At 63.5% G+C, this 19950-nt stretch overlaps 1 protein-coding gene across 1 annotated transcript; it reads right to left on the bottom strand.

Moving 5' to 3' along the window:
• Positions 1 to 4127: 4127 nt before the first annotated feature.
• LOC118701202 (sphingomyelin phosphodiesterase 5-like) lies at positions 4128 to 12963 on the bottom strand. The gene is made up of 10 exons (XM_054518385.1): positions 12948 to 12963; positions 10720 to 10739; positions 9202 to 9988; positions 8651 to 9057; positions 8503 to 8575; positions 7496 to 7636; positions 6908 to 6997; positions 6355 to 6418; positions 5272 to 5416; positions 4128 to 4699 (listed from the first exon to the last, which is right to left on the bottom strand). Exons 1-10 carry the CDS (start codon positions 12961 to 12963, stop codon positions 4604 to 4606), a joined length of 1839 nt encoding a protein of 612 aa, XP_054374360.1. The 3' UTR covers positions 4128 to 4603.
• Positions 12964 to 19950: the final 6987 nt, after the last annotated feature.

Consider the following 19950-nt stretch of genomic DNA (forward strand, 5'->3'; position numbering starts at 1 on the left):
CCCTCCATGGGGGGGCCCAGCTCCCCCCTTTGGGGGTCTCCCCCCGGTTCCCCCAGCCTCCAATAAAGCTTCTTGTGCCCCCCAACTCCTGCCTGGTGTCTTGGGGGGGACAGGGACCCCCAGGGACCCCCCCAGCCCCACAGAGCCCCCCCGAGCTCTGCCCCACAGATCCAGGGGGGCAGGGGACACCCCCCGACCCCAAACTCTGGGAATGGTGGGGAGGGGGAACCCCCCTGTGCCATGGGGGCTGTGCCAGCCCCGCCAGAGAGAGGCTGGATCAGTGCCGGATCAATACTGGATCAATACTGGATCAGTGCCGGATCAATGCCAGATCAATACTGGATCAATACTGGATCAGTGCCGGATCAATGCCAGATCAATACTGGATCAATACTGGATCAGTGCTGGATCAATGCCAGATCAATACTGGATTAATGCTGGATCAATGCCGGATCAATGTCAGATCGATACTGATCCAATGCCGGATCAATGCTGGATCAATGTCAGATCAATTCTAGATCAATACTGGATCAATGCTGGATCAATACTGGATCAATGCTGGATCAATGCCAGATCAATTCTAGATCAATACTGGATCAATACTGGATCAATGCTGGATCAATGCCAGATCAATTCTGGATCAATACTGATCCAATGCTGGATCAATGCCAGATCAATGGCAGATCAATATTGATCCAAAGCTGGATCAGTGCCGGATCAATGCTGATCCAAAGCAGGATCAATGCCGGATCAATGCTGATCCAACACCGGATCAATGCTGGATCAATGCTGATCCAACACCGGATCGATACAGGATCAATGCTGCTCCAACACGGGATCGATACAGGATCAATGCTGCTCCAACACCGGATCAATGCTGGATCAATGCTGATCCAACACAGGATCAATACAGGATCAATGCTGATCCAAAGCAGGGTCGATACAGGATCAATGCTGATCCAAAGCAGGATCAATGCCGGATCAATGCTGCTCCAACACGGGATCGATGCCGGATCAATGCTGATCCAACACGGGATCAATACAGGATCAATGCTGATCCAACACTGGATCGATGCCGGATCAATGCTGATCCAACACCGGATCAATACAGGATCAGTGCTGATCCAACACCGGATCAATACAGGATCAATGCTGCTCCAACACCGGATCGATACAGGATCAATGCTGATCCAAAGCAGGATCGATACAGGATCAATGCTGCTCCAACACCGGATCAATACAGGATCAATGCTGATCCAACACCGGATCAATACAGGATCAGTGCTGATCCAACACCGGATCAATACAGGATCAATGCTGCTCCAACACCGGATCGATACAGGATCAATGCTGATCCAAAGCAGGATCGATACAGGATCAATGCTGATCCAACACGGGATCGATACAGGATCAATGCTGATCCAACACCGGATCAATACAGGATCAATGCTGATCCAACACCGGATCGATACAGGATCAATGCTGATCCAAAGCAGGATCGATACAGGATCAATGCTGATCCAAAGCAGGATCAATACAGGATCAATGCTGCTCCAACACGGGATCAATACAGGATCAATGCTGATCCAATGCCGGATCAATGCTGCTCCAACACGGGATCGATGCCGGTTCGATGCTGATCCAAAGCAGGATCAATGCGGATCAATGCTGCTCCAACACCGATCGATGCCGGTTCGATGCCGGCTCAGTGCCGGGTCCCAGGGCAGGCCGGTTCGTCCGGGGGCAGCTGGAGCGGGGCCCCGGTGCCCCCATCCCCCATCCCAGCCCAGCCCCTCTGCCTGACCCGGACCCTCTCCGGGGCCGCTCCCATTCCAAATCCCAGTCCCCAAATCCCCAAATCCCCCAATCCCCCAATCCCCCAATCCCCCAATCCCCCAATCCCAATCCCAGCTCTCTCTCCTGGGGCTGCTCCCATTCCCCATTCCCAATCCCATCCCCATCCCCATTCCCATCCCCATCCCCATTCCCATCCCCATTCCATCCCCATTCCCATTCCCCATTGCCCATTCCCCATCCCCATTCCCCATTCCTCATTCCCATGCTCATTTCCCCATTGCCCATTCCCCGTTCCTCATTCCCCATTCCCCATCCCCATCCCCATTCCCATTCCCATTCCCATTCCCCATTGCCCATTCTCATTTCCCCATTCCCATTCCCTGCACAATCACGGCCCAAACTCGACTCATTTTTTCCAAAATTCCTTCATGAGCTTCATCCCGGCACAAGAGCACCAGGGCAAAGCCCAGCTGATGCCAGAGCAGTGCCCAATCAATGCCGGATCAATACAGATCAATGCTGGATCAATGCCAGATTAATGCCCAATCTATGCTGCAATGATTCCCGATCAATGCCAGATCAATAGATCAATACTGCCCTAATACCAGAACAATGCTGGGTCAATCATGGACTGATTCCTGATCAATGTCAGATCAATACTGCCCCAATACTGGATCAATGATGGGTCAATCATGGACTGATTCCTGATCAATGTCAGATCAATGTCAGATCAATAGATCAATACTGCTCCAATACCAGATCAATGCTGGGTCCATCATGGACTGATTCCTGATCAATATCAGATCAATGTCAGATCAATACTGCCTCAATACTGGATCAATGCTGGGTCCATCATGGTCTGATTCCCAATCAATGTCAGATCAATAGCAGGCGGATCCAGCCCCAATACCGGATCAATGCTGGATCCGTAATGGACAGATTCCCAATCAAAGCTGGATCAATGCTGGATCAATACCGGATCAATGCTGCACCGATCCTGCACCAATATGGGATCAATGCTGTACTGATCCCGCCCCTGCACTGACCGCTGCTGTGGCCAGTGCAGTGTCCAGTGCAGTGACCAGCGCTGTGTCCAGTGCACTGACCACTGCTGTGTCCAGTGCAGTGACCGGTGCAGTGACCAGCGCTGTGTCCAGTGCAGTGACCAGCGCTGTGGCCAGTGCTGTGTCCAATGCAGTGACCACTGCTGTGACCACTGCTGTGACCAGTGCTGTGTCCAGTGCAGTGACCAGCGCTGTGTCCAGTGCTGTGACCGGTGCAGTGACCAGCGCTGTGTCCAGTGCAGTGACCACTGCTGTGTCCAGTGCTGTGTCCAGTGCTGTGACCAGTGCACTGACCACTGCTATGTCCAGTGCAGTGACCACTGCTGTGTCCAGTGCTGTGTCCAGTGCTGTGTCCAGTGCAGTGACTGCTGCAGTGTCCAGTGCAGTGACCGCTGCTGTGTCCAGTGCTGCGTCCAGAGCTGTGGTCAGGGCTGTGGCTGGAGCCATGATCACACTGGGGTCACATTGGAGTCAGAGCTGTGACCAGTGCTGTGTCCATCCGCGTGTCCAGCCCCATGTCCATCCCCATGTCCAGCCCCATGTCCAGAGCATGGCCACTCTCAGGTCCAAGCTGCATCCAGCCCCGTGTCCTGCCCTGTGTCCAGTCCCATGTCCAGAGTATGGCCACTCTCAGGTCTGAGCCGTGTCCATCCCGTTGTCCATCCCGTTGTCCATCCCCGTGTCCATCCCCATGTCCATCCCCATGTCCAGTCCCATGTCCAGTCCCATGTCCATCCCCATGTCCAGCCCTGTGTCCATGCCCATGTCCAGCCCTGTGTCCAGCCCTATGTCCATCCCAGTGTCCATCCCGTTGTCCATCCCCATGTCCATCCCCATGTCCATCCCCATGTCCATCCCCATGTCCAGTCCCATGTCCAGTCCCATGTCCATCCCCATGTCCAGCCCTGTGTCCATCCCCATGTCCATCCCAGTGTCCATCCCCATGTCCATTCCCATGTCCAGTCCCATGTCCAGCCCCATGTCCATCCCTGTGTCCAGCGTGTGGCCACTCTCAGGTCCAAGCTGCATCCAGCCGTATGTCCATCCCGGTGTCCAGCCCTGTGTCCATCCTCGTGTCCAGCCCTGTGTCCATCCCCTTGTCCAGCCCTATGTCCATCCCCGTGTCCAGCCCCATGTTCAAAGTGTGGCCACTCTCAGGTTTGAGCCATGTCCATCCCATTGTCCAGTCCCGTGTCCATCCCCATGTCCATCCCCGTGTCCAGCCCCGTGTCCATCCCCGAGTCCAGCCCCATGTCCATCCCCGTGTCCAGCCCTGTGTCCATCCTCGTGTCCAGCCCTGTGTCCATCCTCGTGTCCAGCCCTATGTCCAGCCCTATGTCCATCCCCGTGTCCAGCCCCATGTCCAAAGTGTGGCCACTCTCAGGTTTGAGCCATGTCCATCCTGTTGTCCAGTCCCGTGTCCATCCCCATGTCCATCCCCGTGTCCAGCCCTGTGTCCATCCCCGAGTCCAGCCCTATGTCCAGAGCATGGCCACTCTCAGGTCTGAGCCGTGTTCATCCCAGTGTCCATCCCATTGTCCAGTCCCGTGTCCATCCCCATGTCCATCCCAGTGTCCAGCCCCAAGTCCCTCCCCCTGTCCATCCCAGTGTCCATCTCGGTGTCCATCCCAGTGTCCATCCCTGTGTCCAGTCCTGTGTCCATCCCCGTGTCCATCCCTGTGTCCATCCCAGTGTCTGTCCCAGTGTCCACCCCGGTGTCCAGCGCCGTGTCCGTGCCGGGGTCAGAGGTCAGCGGGCCCCAGGCGCAGCCGCAGGGCCACGGGCAGGTGGTCAGACATTGTGGCCAGCTCGGTGATGACCGAGTACCCGATGACCTCCTGTGGGGACAGCGGGGTCAGGGCGGGGTCACGGGGACACCAGGGGACACCGGGGTCACTGGGGGGGTCACTGAGGGGTCACTGGGGGTTCCCAGTGGTCACTCATGGTTGGCCAGCACAGGGTCACAGGGGTCACTGGGGGGATCCTGGGGGGGGGTCACTTGCGTCCCTTCTGTGGTCACTCACAGTGGTCAGTGCGGGATCCCAGGGGTCACTGGGGTCACAGGGGTCACTGGGGGGGTCACTGAGGGGTCACTGAGGGGTCACTGAGGGGTCACCGGGGTCCCTTCAGTGGTCACTCACAGTGGTCAGTGCAGGGTCTCAGGGGTCACTGGGGGGGTCACTGGGGGGTCACTGAGGGGTCACCGGGGTTCCCAGCGGTCACTCACAGTGGTCAGTGCGGGGTCCCAGGGGTCACTGAGGGGTCACTGGGGGGTCACTGAGGGGTCACTGGGGTTCCCAGCGGTCACTCACAGTGGTCAGCGCGGGGGTCCCAGGGGTCACTGGGGGGGTCACTGAGGGGTCACTGAGGGGTCACTGAGGGGTCACCGGGGTTCCCAGCGGTCACTCACAGTGGTCAGCGCGGGGTCCCTCCTCAGCAGCGCTCTGTCCACTCTCCGGCCCTGCCACGGCCGCGGGGCCATCGGGTCCAGGGCCCCGCAGGACAGGATGGGACCCGCCAGGAACCGCTCGCGTCCCCACGGCTGGGACAGCGTCCTGAGGGGACATGGGGACAGACATGGGGACAGACATGGGGACACAGTGGGACACGGGGACACGGACACAGGGACATGGGGACATGGGGACACAGTGGGACATGGGGACATGGGGACACAGTGGGACATGGGGACACGGGGACACAGGGACACAGTGGGACATGGGGACATGGGGACACAGTGGGACATGGGGACACGGGGACACAGGGACACAGTGGGACATGGGGACACAGTGGGACACAGGGACAGGGACACAGGGACATGGGGACACAGTGGGACATGGGGACATGGGGACACAGGGACATGGGGACATGGGGACACAGTGGGACATGGGGACACGGGGACACAGGGACACAGTGGGACATGGGGACATGGGGACACAGTGGGACATGGGGACACGGGGACACAGGGACACAGTGGGACATGGGGACACAGTGGGACACAGGGACAGGGACACAGGGACATGGGGACACAGTGGGACATGGGGACATGGGGACACGGGGACACAGTGGGACATGGGGACATGGGGACATGGGGACACAGTGGGACATGGGGACATGGGGACAGAGTGACACGGGGACAGGGACACAGGGACATGGGGACATGGGGACACAGTGGGACACGGGGACAGACATGGGGACACAGTGGGACACAGGGACATGGGGACAGAGTGACGAGGGACATGGGGACATAGAGACACAGGGACATGGGGACATGAGGACAGGGGGACATGGGGACACAGTGGGACATGGGGACAGAGCGACAGGGACACAGGGACATGGGGACACTGGGACACGGGGACACAGTGACAAGGGACATGGGGACGTGGGGACAGAGCAGGACAGGGGGACACGGGGACACGAGGGCACAGGGGACACGGGGACACAGGCATGGAGGACCCTCCCCTCGCCCCCATGTCCCCAATGTCCCCATTGTCACCTCCTCATCTCCTCAGGGGTGGACACGGGCTCCTCGTAGATCTTGAGGTAATTGAGCAGCGTCCCTGGGGACAGCAGGGGACAGGAGGGGACAGGAGGGGACAGAGACGTGAGCAGGACCCCAGACACAGGGAGGGGACAGAGAGGGGACAGGACATGAACGGGACCCCAGGGGACAGGAGGGGACAGGGAGGGGACAGAGACATGAGCGGGACCCCGGACACGGGGAGGGGACAGGGAGGGGACAGGACATGAACGGGACCCCAGGGGACAGGAGGGGACAGGGAGGGGACAGGGACATGAACGGGACCCCGGACACAGGGAGGGGACAGGAGGGGACAGGAGGGGACAGGAAGGGACAGGGAGGGGACAGGGACATGAACGGGACCCCAGGGGACAGGGAGGGACAGGAAGGGACAGGGAGGGGACAGGGACATGAACGGGACCCCAGGGGACAGGGAGGGGACAGTGGGCTCCCCAGGCCCTGGTGACCGTGGGGTCCCCAGGCAAAGGTGACACTGGGCTCCCCGGGGAGGTGACAGCGGTGTCCCCACCGATGGCCCAGGGCTGCTCCTGGCCCGAGTCGCAGCACGCGGGGTCCCAGAACTCCTTGAACAGGCGGTGCTGCCGGTTCTGGGCGTCACCTGCCGGGGACACGGCGCTGCTGTCACCCCCGTGTCCCCCTGTCCCCCTCCTGTCTGCCCTGTGTCCCCTGTCTGCCTCCCGTGTCCCTTCATGTCCCTCTGTCCCCGTCCCATGTCCCTTCATGTCCCTCTGTCCCCATCCTGTGTCCCTTCATGTCCCACACTTCTGTCCCCCGTGTCCCCTGTCCCTCTCGTGTGTCCCTCAGTGTCCCACACCCCTGTCCCCTCCTGTGTCCCCCCGTGTCCCCCAGTGTCCCTCTATCCCCTGCCCGTGTTCCTTCGTGTCCCACACCTCTGTCCCCCATGTCCCCCTGTGTCCCTCTGTCCCCTGCCCATGTCCCCCCGTGTCCCTCTGTCCTCTGCCCATGTCCCCTCGTGTCCCACACCTCTTCCCCCCGTGTCCCCCCGTGTCCCCTGTCCCTCTCCCGTGTCCCTTGTTTCGCACCCCTCTGTCCCCTCCTGTCCCCCCCCATGTCCCCCCGTGTCCCCTGTCCCCACCGCGGGAGCAGTTGTCGAAGTTGAGGTCCCCGCAGAGGACATCGAAGGCCACCAGGTCCCCACGCCGGTCCTGCTCCTGCCGGAACTCCCAGAGCCACCGGAGCACCAGGGACAGCTGCTGGTCACGGATGGTGGCATCGGCTGGCACAGGGACATGGGGACATCATGGGGACATCATGGGGACATCATGGGGACATCATGGGGACAGGGACAGACACAGGGACAGACACAGGGACAGCTGCTGGTCACGGATGGTGGCATCGGCTGGGACAGGGAGACATGGGGACATCATGGGGACATCATGGGGACATCATGGGGACATCATGGGGACATCATGGGGACAGGGACAGACACAGGGACAGCTGTTGGTCACGGATGGTGGCATTGGCTGGCATGGGGACATGGGGACATCATGGGGACATCATGGGGACATGAACATAGGGACATGGACATGGGGACAGGGACAGACACAGGGACAGACACAGGGACAGCTGCTGGTCACGGATGGTGGCATCGGCTGGGACAGGGGGACATGGGGACAATGGGGACAATTGGGACATGGACACGGGGACAGGGACATGGGGACATGGGGACATGGGGACAGACACAGTGACGGGGACACAGGGACACACAGGTGTCTATGGCCATTGGGGGACATGGGGGACACAGAGGGACAGACGCAGGGACATTGGGGACAGGGGGACGCAGACACACGGGCGCAAGGGAACACGGACGCAAGGACATGGGGACAGAGGGACATGGGGACACATGAACACAGACACAAGGACATGGGGACACGTGCAGACACAGGAATGGGGACACGGGGACATGGGGACACAGGGACACACAGGTGTATATGGACATTGGGGGACATGGGGACACACGGACAGGTGGACACACGGATTTGGTGGGACACAAACACACGGACACAGCAGGACAAGGACACCTCGAGGCCCCCCGGTGTCACCCCCAGTGTCCCCCCATGCTGTCACCGTGTCCCCACTCACCTGCGGGCGCCTGCAGGTGGGTGCAGCCCAGGTACCCCACGACGCGCCGGCCTTGCTCCGTCCCCAACAGCACCTGCAGGGGACACCAGCCACACGTCACCTCAGCCCCGCGTCACCGCCCGCCACCCCTCAGGCGTCGCCCCCTCACCTGCGCCACCAGCAGCCCCTTGTTGGCCAGCGCGTCCTCGCGGGCGGCGTTGGGGAAGGGCTGGAAGCGGGCGGCCAGCAGCGGGAAGCGGCTGCCCAGGAGCAGCCCGCTGCCCAGGGCCCGCAGCCGGCCGCAGCGCAGCCCCCCCGGGCCCACGCCCCACAGCACGTGCGGGAAGCGGCGGCCGAGCTGCCGGCGCAGGGCGGCGGCCGCGGCGCCGTCAAACACCTCCTGCAGGCACACGAAGTCGGTGTCCGGCGGGACGCGGGCGCTCAGCACCGCGGGCATCGGGTCCGCCAGCGGGATCGGCCGCTCCGGCCCCGGGCCGGACGCTGGGCACGGAGCAGCTCCCGGTGTTGGGTTGGTCAGCGGCAACTCCGGCGTTGGCACCGAGTCAGCGGTTGGCCAAGAGTTGGTCATCGGTGCTGGGTTGGTCATTGGAGTTGGGTTGGTCATTGGAGTTGGGTTGGCCATCAGTGTTGGGTTGGTCATTGGAGTTGGGTTGGCCATCAGTGTTGGGTTGGTGACGGGTGTTGAGTTGGCCATCGGTGTTGGGTTGGCCATGGATGTTGGGTTGGCCATCGGCATCTCCGGCCATTCCATCGCGCCATCCGCTGTCGCCGCCCTCCACGCCCCCTGCCCGGCATCTCCGCCCGGGTGCCCCCCTCGCGCCGCGGTGCCCCCGTAGCCCCGGCCCCTCCGCGGCTCCAGCAGCCCGCGCCGGTCTCCGGAAGCTTCCGCGGGCGCTCCGGCCGCCAGGATCCGCCCGATGAGCGCCGCCCTCCGCCGCGTGTCGCCCAGGTTGCTGAAGCGCGCCAGCCCGCTGGGCAGCAGGCACACGTTGGCCGTCAGGAAGGTGAAGCCGCGGGCTCGCCGCGCGTCCCAGGGCTCGGCCGCGGCCGCAGCGGGCGCGTGCTGGTGGACGAAGGGCCGGCGCTTGGCCTGCACCGGGAGCCACAGCAGCAGCCCCGGCAGCGCCGGCAGCAGCGCCAGCAGCAGCGCCAGCAGCAGCAGCGGCGCCGCCAGCGCCCGCGCACCCACGGCCAGGCAGAGCCCGGCCCGGCGGCGCCGCCAGCGCGCCCGCTGCGCCGTGGTGGGCACCAGCAGCGCCAGCAGCCGGTCCAGCGCCCAGTACGCGGGGCTCAGCAGCCCCTCGGCCACTCCGGCCAGCGCGGCCAGCGTCCGGCTGGGGAACGGGGTGTCCGGCAGAGTGGACAGAGGCGGCCGCGCCATTGGGGGGTCCTGGGGGCGCTCCCGGGGCGGTTCGGAGGCTCGGGCGCAGTTGGCACAAGCTGTGGGGAGGGATCTCGGTGAGGGCGAGGGGGCCTGCGCCTGTCCCTGTCACCAGGTGGGGCAGGACGCTCTGTGACCCGTGCGCCACCGTGGGAAAAACAGGTGTGACCCGACCCCCCCACTCCGGGAGTCCTGGTCAGTGTGGGAAACTCCTGTGGCCGGAGTCTGACCCCTCCCCATGCCGGCCACCACCGTGGGAACGTCCCCGGACCCCCCCCAAAATCCCAAATCCCAATTCCCGTGGGAAACTCAGGTGGGCGCAGCCGGGAGGGGACGACCCCGGTCCCTGATGGCCCCACCTGCGCCCCCAGCCCCACCCCCGCAGCCGCCACCTCACCTGTCCCCCCGGTTTGGGGGGGGGGTCTGCAGGCACCGGGACCCCCGGTGAGACAGGACAGGTGAGGCCCAAACCCTGAGCCCGGCCAGGTGAGTCCCGGCCTCTGATCCTGTCCAGGTGAGTCCTGACCCCTCCCCTTGGCCAGGTGAATCCTGGTGAATGAGCCCGGCCAGGCCCAGCCCCTCCCCTTGTCCAGGTGAGTCCTGACCCCTCCCCTTGTCCAGGTGAGTCCTGACCCCTCCCCTTGTCCAGATGAGTCCCGGCCCCTGATCCTGTCCAGGTGAGTCCCAGCCCCTCCCCTTGTCCAGGTGAGTCCTGTCCAGCCGGGCTGGTCCGACAGGTTCCCAGCAGCTCTGAGCCGCCAGGGCTGGACACTGCACGTGGCCAGTGACACCTCACCTGGGCCAGTGACACCTCACCTGAGCAGGTGACACCTCACCTGGGCCAGTGACACCTCACCTGGGCCAATGAGAGCCCACCTGGGCCAGTGACACCTCACCTGAGCAGGTGACACCTCACCTGGGCCAGTGACACCTCACCTGGGCCAGTGACACCTGACCTGGGCAGGTGACTCCTGCCTGACTCCTGCCCCAGTTCTTCCCAGATCCTGCTGACTCTGCAGCTGCCCAACCCCAGTATGGGATGGAGCCGGATACTGGGGGCACTGGGGATGCTGGGGACACTGGGGACACTGGGAATACTGGGAGCAGCGGGACACTGGGGACACTGGGGATGCTGAGGACACTGGGGATACTGGGAGAACTGGGGATGCTGGAATTGGGGAACACTGGGGGCACCGAGGTTACTGGGAATGCTGGGGGCACTGGGGGATACTGGGGACACTGGGATTACTGGGAGCAATGGGACACTGGGAATACTGGAATTACTGGGCATACTGGGGACACTGGGAATGCTGGGGACACTGGGAATACCGGGAGCACTGGGGACACTGGGGGATACTGGGAATGGTGGGGACACTGGGGACACTGGAATTACTGGGGACACTGGGAATACTGGGAGCACTGGGGACACTGGGGGATACTGGGAATGGTGGGGACACTGGGGACACTGGAATTACTGGGGACACTGGGAATACTGGGAGCACTGGGGAACACTGGGGGCACCGAGGTTTCTGGGAATGCTGGGGGCACTGGGGACAGCAGGGACACTGGGATTACTGGAATAATCCCAGTGTCCCTGCTGGGGCATACTGGGATTACTGGGGGGGATACTGGGGGCACTGGGATTACTGGAATAACTCCCCGGGAATGCTGGGGACACTGGGCATACTGGAACTACTGGGGACACTGGGAACACTGGGGGCACTGGGAATGCTGGGGGCACTGGGGATGTTTGCCATACTGGGATTACTGGGGAAAATCAGACACTGGGGATACTGGGGTCACTGGGAATACTGGAGTTACTGGGGATACTGGGGACACTGGGAATACTGGGAGCACTGGGGACACTGGGAACACTGGGAATGCTGGGGACACTGGGAACACTGGGGGCACTGGGAACACTGGGAGCACTGGGGGATACTGGGAATGGTGGGGACATTGGAGCCACTGGGAGTGATGGGGACACTGGGGACGATGGCCATACTGGGGGCACTGGGGACACTGGGAACACTGGGAACACTGGGATTACTGGAGATGAGGGCACTGGGCCTACTGGGAGCACTGGGACACCCCTGAGGGGTTCCCCCCCCAGCCCTGGTTTGTCCCTTGTCCCCTGGGTGCCGTGGGTGGCAGGGCTGGCAGTGCCACAGGTGACACGGGCCAGGTGTGGCACGGGGACAGCCCCGACACCCACGGGGCCGAATCTGTGTCACCTGAGCCTGTGGGGACCGTCCCCAGTGCCCACCCAGAGGGGTCCCAGTGTCCCCAGTGTCCACCCAGAGGGGTCCCAGTGTCCACCCAGAGGGGTCCCAGTGTCCCCAGTGTCCATCCAGAGGGGTCCCAGTGTCCATCCAGAGGGGTCCCAGTGTCCCCAGTGTCCACCCAGAGGGGTCCAGTGTCCATCCAGAGGGGTCCCAGTGTCCCCAGTGTCAATCCAGAGCGGTCCCAGTGTCCACCCAAGGGGTCAGTGCCAGTGTCCATCCAGAGCAGTCCCAGTGTCCACCCAGAGGGGTCCCAGTGTCCACCCAGAGCGGTCCCAGCGTCCCCAGTGCCCACGTGCCCACCCAAGGGGTCAGTGCCAGCGTCCCCATGTCCCCACGGTTCTGTCCCAGTGTCACCCCCATTGTCCCCGCGGTGCCGCCTTCTCTCGGGTGTGGCCCCCAAGCCCTCCCTGCCCTGTCCCTCGCTGTGCCCGGGGGGGACAAGTGTGACACCACAAGTGGCACCACAAGTGACACCACAAAGTGACACCACAAGTGGCACCACGCCGGGGTAGCCCGAGGGCTGGGCAGGACCCGGGCCACCCGTGCCAGCTCCGAGCCCATCCCAGTTCCCAGTTCCAGTTCCCAATTCCCAATTCCCAGTTCCCCATTCCCCATTCCCCATTCCCATTCTCCGTTCCCCCGTTCCCATTTCCTAATTCCAATTCCCAATTCCCCATTCCCCATTCCCCATTCCCATTCCCCATTTCCCCCGTTCCCATTTCCCCGTTCCCGGTCCCCTCCCAGTGCCACTTGTCGCCGCCACCTCCCTGCCACCCCCTCACCTCCGCACGCCGCCATGGGGGCCGCACCGGGGCCACACCGGGGCCACACCGGGGCCACCACCGGGGCCGCACCGGGGCCACACCGGGGCCACCACCGGGGCCGCACCGGGGCCGCACCGGGGCCACACCGGGGCCGCACCGGGGCCACCACCGGGGCCGCACCGGGGCCGCCTCTCGCCGCTGCCACCGGTGTCCCCACGCTGGTGGCTCAGCGTCGGGTGACAAACCCAAACATCCGCCGGCCGCGGGGTCACCTGGCCGCAGGTGTGGCCGGACCGGTTCTCCCGGTAGCCCCAAGGGGCTCTGGTGGCACCTGCGCCGCCCCGCACCCCCCTCACCTGCCCAGGTGACGCGGCCGGGGGTGCCCCGAGCTGCCCCTTGTCCCCTCCCCTGTCCCCTCCCCTGTCCCCTTCACTTCCTTTTCCCGCCACCGGAGCAAGCGGACTCACCTTGGGGGGGGGGGGGGGTCGGGGTCGGGTCCGTGTCCCCCCCTCTCTCCTGGACCCCCAGACCCCCAGACCTCGGTCCGTGTCCCCCCTGTTCCCCCTGTCCCCCCTGTCCCCTCTGTCCCCTCTGTCCCCCCCAGCTCGCAGCCGGCGCCGCCTGAGCCCCCCCCGGGGCAGGGGGTGACAGGGGAGGGGACACGGGAGGGGACAGGGGAGGGGACACCCCCGAGCGCCCCCCCGGGACCCCCCCCCCGGTGACCTCGGTGCGGATCCGCGGCTCCGCTGTCGCCTCCAGAACCGAAAGGAAAAGCGCGGCCAAAAGCGAAAGGAAAAGCGCCGTGACCCCCCCAGTACGGCCACAGTGACCCCCCCGGTACGGCCACAGTGACCCCCCCGGTACGGCCAGGACCCCCCAGTGTCCCTCTGTCCGTCCCTCTGTCCGTCCCTCTGTCCGTCCCTCTGTCCGTCCCTCTGTCCGTCCCTGCACCCGCTCGCACCCAGCGCTGTTCTCCACCTTCCACCATCGCCTCTGCGCGGGGGGGGTCACACACAGGAGTCCCGGGGGGGGTCCCCAGGGTGTCCCAGGTGTCCGGGGGGCTCCCACATGTCCCGGGGGGGTCTCTGTGGGGCCAGGCCCCTCTATGGGGCAGGGGGGGGTCTCTATGGGGCAGGAGGGGTCTCTGTGTGCCAGGGGGTCCCTATGGGGTCAGGCTCCTCTATGGGGCAGGGAAGGGTCTCTATGGGGCAGGGAAGGGTCTCTATGGGGCCAGGCCTCTCTATGGGGCACGGAGGAGTCTCTATGGGGCAGGGGGGATCTCTATGGCACATGGGAGGGTTTCTATGGGGCCAGGCCCCTCTATGGGGCATGGGGGGGTCTCTATGGGGCAGAGGAGTCTCTATGGGGCAGGGAAGGGTCTCTATGGGGCCAGGCCCCTCTATGGGGCACGGAGAAGTCTCTATGGGGCAGGAGGGGTCTCTATGGGGCAGGGAAGGGTCTCTATGGGGCCAGGCCTCTCTATGGGGCACGGAGGAGTCTCTATGGGGCAGGGGGGTCTCTATGGGGCAGGGAAGGGTCTCTATGGGGCAGGGAAGGGTCTCATGGGGCCAGGCCTCTCTGTGGGGCAGGGGGGGGTCCTATGGGGGAGGGGGGGGGTCTCTGTGTGCCAGGGGGTCCCTATGGGGCGAGGCCCCTCGATGGGGCAGGGGAGTCTCTATGGGGCCAGGCCCCCTCTATGGGGCAGGGGGGTCCCTATGGGGCCAGGCCTCTCTATGGGGCAGGAGGGGTCTCTGTGTGCCAGGGGGTCCCTACGGGGCGAGGCCCCTCTATGGGGCACGGAGGAGTCTCTATGGGGCCAGGCCCCTCTATGTGCCAGGGGGTCCCTGTGGGGCGAGGCCCCTCTATGGGGCAGGAGGGGTCTCTGTGTGCCAGGGGGTCCCTATGGGGCCAGGCCCCTCTATGGGGCAGGGGGGGGTCTCTATGTGCCAGGGGGTCCCTATGGGGCGAGGCCCCTCGATGGGGCAGGGGGGTCCCTATGGGGCGAGGCCCCTCGATGGGGCAGGGGAGTCTCTATGGGGCCAGGCCCCTCTATGGGGCAGGGGGGTCCCTGTGGGGCCAGGCCCCTCTATGGGGCAGGGGAGTCTCTATGGGGCCAGGCCCCTCTATGTGCCAGGGGGTCCCTATGGGGCCAGGCTCCTCTATGGGGCAGGGAAGGGTCTCTATGGGGCAGGGAAGGGTCTCTATGGGGCCAGGCCTCTCTATGGGGCATGGAGGAGTCTCTATGGGGCAGGGGGGTCTCTATGGGACATGGGAGGGTTTCTATGGGGCCAGGCCACTCTATGGGGTATGGGGGGGTCTCTATGGGGCAGAGGAGTCTCTCTGGGGCAGGGAAGGATCTTTATGGGGCCAGGCCCCTCTATGGGGCAGGGAAGGGTCTCTATGGGGCAGGGAAGGGTCTCTATGGGGCAGGGGGGTCTCTATGGGGCAGGGAAGGGTCTCATGGGGCCAGGCCCCTCTATGGGGCAGGGAAGGGTCTCTATGGGGCAGGGGGGTCTCTATGGGGCAGGGAAGGGTCTCTATGGGGCCAGGCCCCTCTATGGGGCAGGAGGGGTCTCTGTGTGCCAGGGGGTCCCTATGGGGCGAGGCCCCTCTATGGGGCAGGGGAGTCTCTATGGGGCCAGGCCCCTCTATGTGCCCGGGAGGTCCCTATGGGGCCAGGCTCCTCTATGGGGCAGGGAAGGGTCTCTATGGGGCAGGGAAGGGTCTCTATGGGGCCAGGCCTCTCTATGGGGCACGGAGGAGTTTCTATGGGGCAGGGGGGTCTCTATGGGACATGGGAGGGTTTCTATGGGGCCAGGCCCCTCTATGGGGCATGGGGGGGTCTCTATGGGGCAGGAGGGGTCTCTGTGGGGCAAGGGGGTCTCTATGGGGCCAGGGCCCTCTATGTTCCCGGGGGGTCCCTATGGGGCCAGGCTCCTCTATGGGGCAGGGGGGTCTCTATGGGGCAGGGAAGGGTCTCATGGGGCCAGGCCTCTCTATGGGGCACGGAGGAGTCTCTATGGGGCAGGGGGGGTCTCTATGGGACATGGGAGGGTTTCTATGGGGCCAGGCCCCTCTATGGGGCATGGGGGGGTCTCTATGGGGCAGAGGAGTCTCTATGGGGCAGGGAAGGGTCTCTATGGGGCCAGGCCCCTCTATGGGGCACGGAGGAGTCTCTATGTGCCAGGGGGGTCTCTATGGGGCAGGGAAGGGTCTCTATGGGGCAGGAGAGGTCTCTGTGTGCCAGGGGGTCCCTATGGGGCCAGTCCCCTCTATGGGGCACGGAGAAGTCTCTATGGGGCAGGGGGTCCCTATGGGGCCAGGGCCCTCTATGGGGCAGGGGAGTCTCTATGGGGCGAGGCCCCTCTATGGGGCAGGGGAGTCTCTATGGGGCCAGGCCCCTCTATGTGCCAGGGGGTCCCTGTGGGGCGAGGCCCCTCTATGGGGCAGGAGGGGTCTCTATGTGCCAGGGGGTCCCTATGGGGCGAGGCCCCTCTATGGGGCAGGGGAGTCTCTATGGGGCGAGGCCCCTCTATGTGCCAGGGGGTCCCTATGGGGCGAGGCCCCTCTATGGGGCAGGAGGGGTCTCTATGTGCCAGGGGGGTCCCTATGGGGCCAGGCCTCTCTATGGGGCAGGGGGGTGTCTCTGTGTGCCAGGGGGGGTCCCTGTGGGGCCAGGCCCCTCTATGGGGCAGGGGGGGGTCTCTATGGGGCCAGGCCTCTCTATGGGGCACGGAGGAGTCCCTATGGGGCAGGGGGGGGTCTCTATGTGCCAGGGGGTCCCTGTGGGGCCAGGCCCCTCTATGGGGCAGGAGGGGTCTCTATGTGCCAGGGGGTCCCTGTGGGGCCAGGCCCCTCTATGGGGCGGGGAGGAGTCTCTATGGGGCCAGGCCCCTCTATGTGCCAGGGGGTCCCTATGGGGCCAGGCCCCTCTATGTGCCAGGGGGGTCCCTATGGGGCCAGGCCCCTCGATGGGGCACGGAGGAGTCTCTATGGGGCAGGGGGGGGTCTCTATGTGCCAGGGGGGTCTCTATGGGGCCAGGCCCCTCTATGGGGCAGGGGGTCCCTGTGGGGCCAGGCCCCTCTATGGGGCAGGGGGGGGGTCTCTATGGGGCCAGGCCCCTCTATGGGGCAGGGGGTCCCTGTGGGGCCAGGCCCCTCTATGGGGCAGGAGGGGTCTCTATGTGCCAGGGGGTCCCTGTGGGGCCAGTCCCCTCTATGGGGCAGGGAGGAGTCTCTATGGGGCCAGGCCCCTCGATGGGGCAGGGGGTCCCTGTGGGGCCAGGCCCCTCTATGGGGCAGGAGGGGGGTCTCTGTGTGCCAGGGGGTCCCTATGGGGCCAGGCCTCTCTATGGGGCAGGGGGGGGGTCTCTGTGTGCCAGGGGGTCCCTGTGGGGCCAGGCCCCTCTATGTGCCAGGGGGTCCCTATGGGGCGAGGCCCCTCTATGGGGCAGGGGGGTCTCTATGGGGCCAGGCCCCTCTATGTGCCAGGGGGGTCCCTATGGGGCGAGGCCCCTCTATGTGCCAGGGGGTCCCTATGGGGCCAGGCCCCTCTATGGGGCAGGGGGGTCTCTATGGGGCCAGGCCCCTCTATGTGCCAGGGGGGTCCCTATGGGGCGAGGCCCCTCTATGTGCCAGGGGGGTCTCTATGGGGCCAGGCCCCTCTATGTGCCAGGGGGGTCCCTATGGGGCGAGGCCCCTCTATGTGCCAGGGGGTCCCTATGGGGCCAGGCCCCTCTATGGGGCGGGGGGGGGTCTCTGTGTGCCAGGGGGTCCCTGTGGGGCCAGGCCTCTCTATGGGGCAGGGGAGTCTCTATGGGGCCAGGCCCCTCTATGGGGCAGGGGGGTCTCTATGGGGCCAGGCCCCTCTATGTGCCAGGGGGTCTCTATGGGGCCAGGCCCCTCTATGTGCCAGGGGGTCCCTATGGGGCCAGGCCCCTCGATGTGCCAGGGGGTCCCTATGGGGCCAGGCCCCTCGGTGGGGCGCAGTGTGGCGCTGTCCCCCCCGCCCGCAGGAATTTGTCGCCTCTCGGGGACACTTTGTCGCCGCGGCCGTGACAAAGTGGAGCCGTGTCCGGGCACGGCTGCCAGAGCCCCCCCGGCCCCACAGCGGCCCCACAGCGCCGCCAGAGGGGCCCGATAAGGCCCCGGGCCGCCCCCCCGGCATGTCCCGATATAGCCGCGATAGGGACGGGCTGTCAGCGCCCGCCGGTGCGGGGACATTGGCCAGAGACCCCGGCCCGGCCCCACAGAATCCCCTAAACAAGGGAACCTCCGTCCCTGCCCCACAGAATCCCTTAAAGAGAGACCCCCCTGTCTGTGCCCCATCGAATCCCCTAAATAAGGGAAACCTCCGTCCCTGCCCCACAGAATCCCCTAAAAGGGGACCCCGGGTTCCGATCCCACAGAATCCCCTACAAAAGAATCCCCCTGCCCCACAGAATCCCCTACAAAGGAATCCCCCTGCCCCATAGAATCCCCTACAAAAGAATCCCTCTGCCCCATAGAATCCTCTAAAAAGGAACCCCTCTGCCCCATAGAATTCCCTAAAAAGGAACCCCTCTGCCCCATAGAATCCTCTAAAAAGGAATCCCTCTGCCCCATAGAATTCCCTAAAAACGAACCCCTCTGCCCCATAGAATCTCCTACAAAGGAATCCCCCTGCCCCACAGAATCCCATACAAAGGAATCCCCCTGCCCCACAGAATCCCCTACAAAGGAATCCCCCTGCCCCACAGAATCCTCTAAAAAGGAATCCACCTGCCCCACAGAATCCCCTACAAAAGAATCCCCCTGCCCCACAGAATCCCCTACAAAGGAATCCCCCTGCCCCATAGAATCCCCTACAAAGGAATCCCCCTGCCCCACAGAATCCCCTACAAAAGAATCCCCCTGCCCCACAGAATCCCCTACAAAGGAATCCCCCTGCCCCATAGAATCCCCTACAAAGGAATCCCCCTGCCCCACAGAATCCCCTACAAAAGAATCCCTCTGCCCCATAGAATTCCCTAAAAAGGAATCCCTCTGCCCCATAGAATCCCCTACAAAAGAATCCCCCTGCCCCATAGAATCCCCTACAAAAGAATCCCCCTGCCCCACAGAATCCCCTACAAAAGAATCCCTCTGCCCCATAGAATTCCCTAAAAAGGAACCCCTCTGCCCCATAGAATCCCCTACAAAAGAATCCCTCTGCCCCATAGAATCCCCTACAAAAGAATCCCCCTGCCCCACAGAATCCCCTACAAAGGAATCCCCCTGCCCCATAGAATCCTCTAAAAAGGAATCCCCCTGCCCCACAGAATCCCCTACAAAGGAATCCCTCTGCCCCATAGAATCCTCTAAAAAGGAATCCCTCTGCCCCATAGAATTCCCTAAAAAGGAACCCCTCTGCCCCATAGAATCCTCTAAAAAGGAACCCCTCTGCCCCATAGAATCCTCTAAAAAGGAACCCCTCTGCCCCATAGAATCCTCTAAAAAGGAACCCCTCTGCCCCATAGAATCCCCTACAAAGGAACCCCTCTGCCCCATAGAATCCCCTACAAAGGAACCCCTCTGCCCCATAGAATTCCCTACAAAGGAATCCCCCTGCCCCATAGAATCCTCTAAAAAGGAACCCCTCTGCCCCATAGAATTCCCTAAAAAGGAACCCCTCTGCCCCACAGAATCCTCTAAAAAGGAATCCCCCTGCCCCACAGAATCCCCTACAAAGGAATCCCCCTGCCCCATAGAATCCTCTAAAAAGGAACCCCTCTGCCCCATAGAATTCCCTAAAAAGGAACCCCTCTGCCCCATAGAATTCCCTACAAAGGAATCCCCCTGCCCCATAGAATCGCCTAAAAAGGGTCCCCCTGCCCCACAGAATCCCCTACAAAAGAATCCCTCTGCCCCATAGAATCCTCTAAAAAGGAATCCCCCTGCCCCACAGAATCCCCTACAAAAGAATCCCTCTGCCCCATAGAATTCCCTAAAAAGGAACCCCTCTGCCCCATAGAATCCTCTAAAAAGGAACCCCTCTGCCCCA

This window comes from Molothrus ater, unplaced genomic scaffold, assembly GCF_012460135.2.
Source record: "Molothrus ater isolate BHLD 08-10-18 breed brown headed cowbird unplaced genomic scaffold, BPBGC_Mater_1.1 matUn_MA147, whole genome shotgun sequence".
Lineage (NCBI taxonomy): Eukaryota > Metazoa > Chordata > Aves > Passeriformes > Icteridae > Molothrus > Molothrus ater.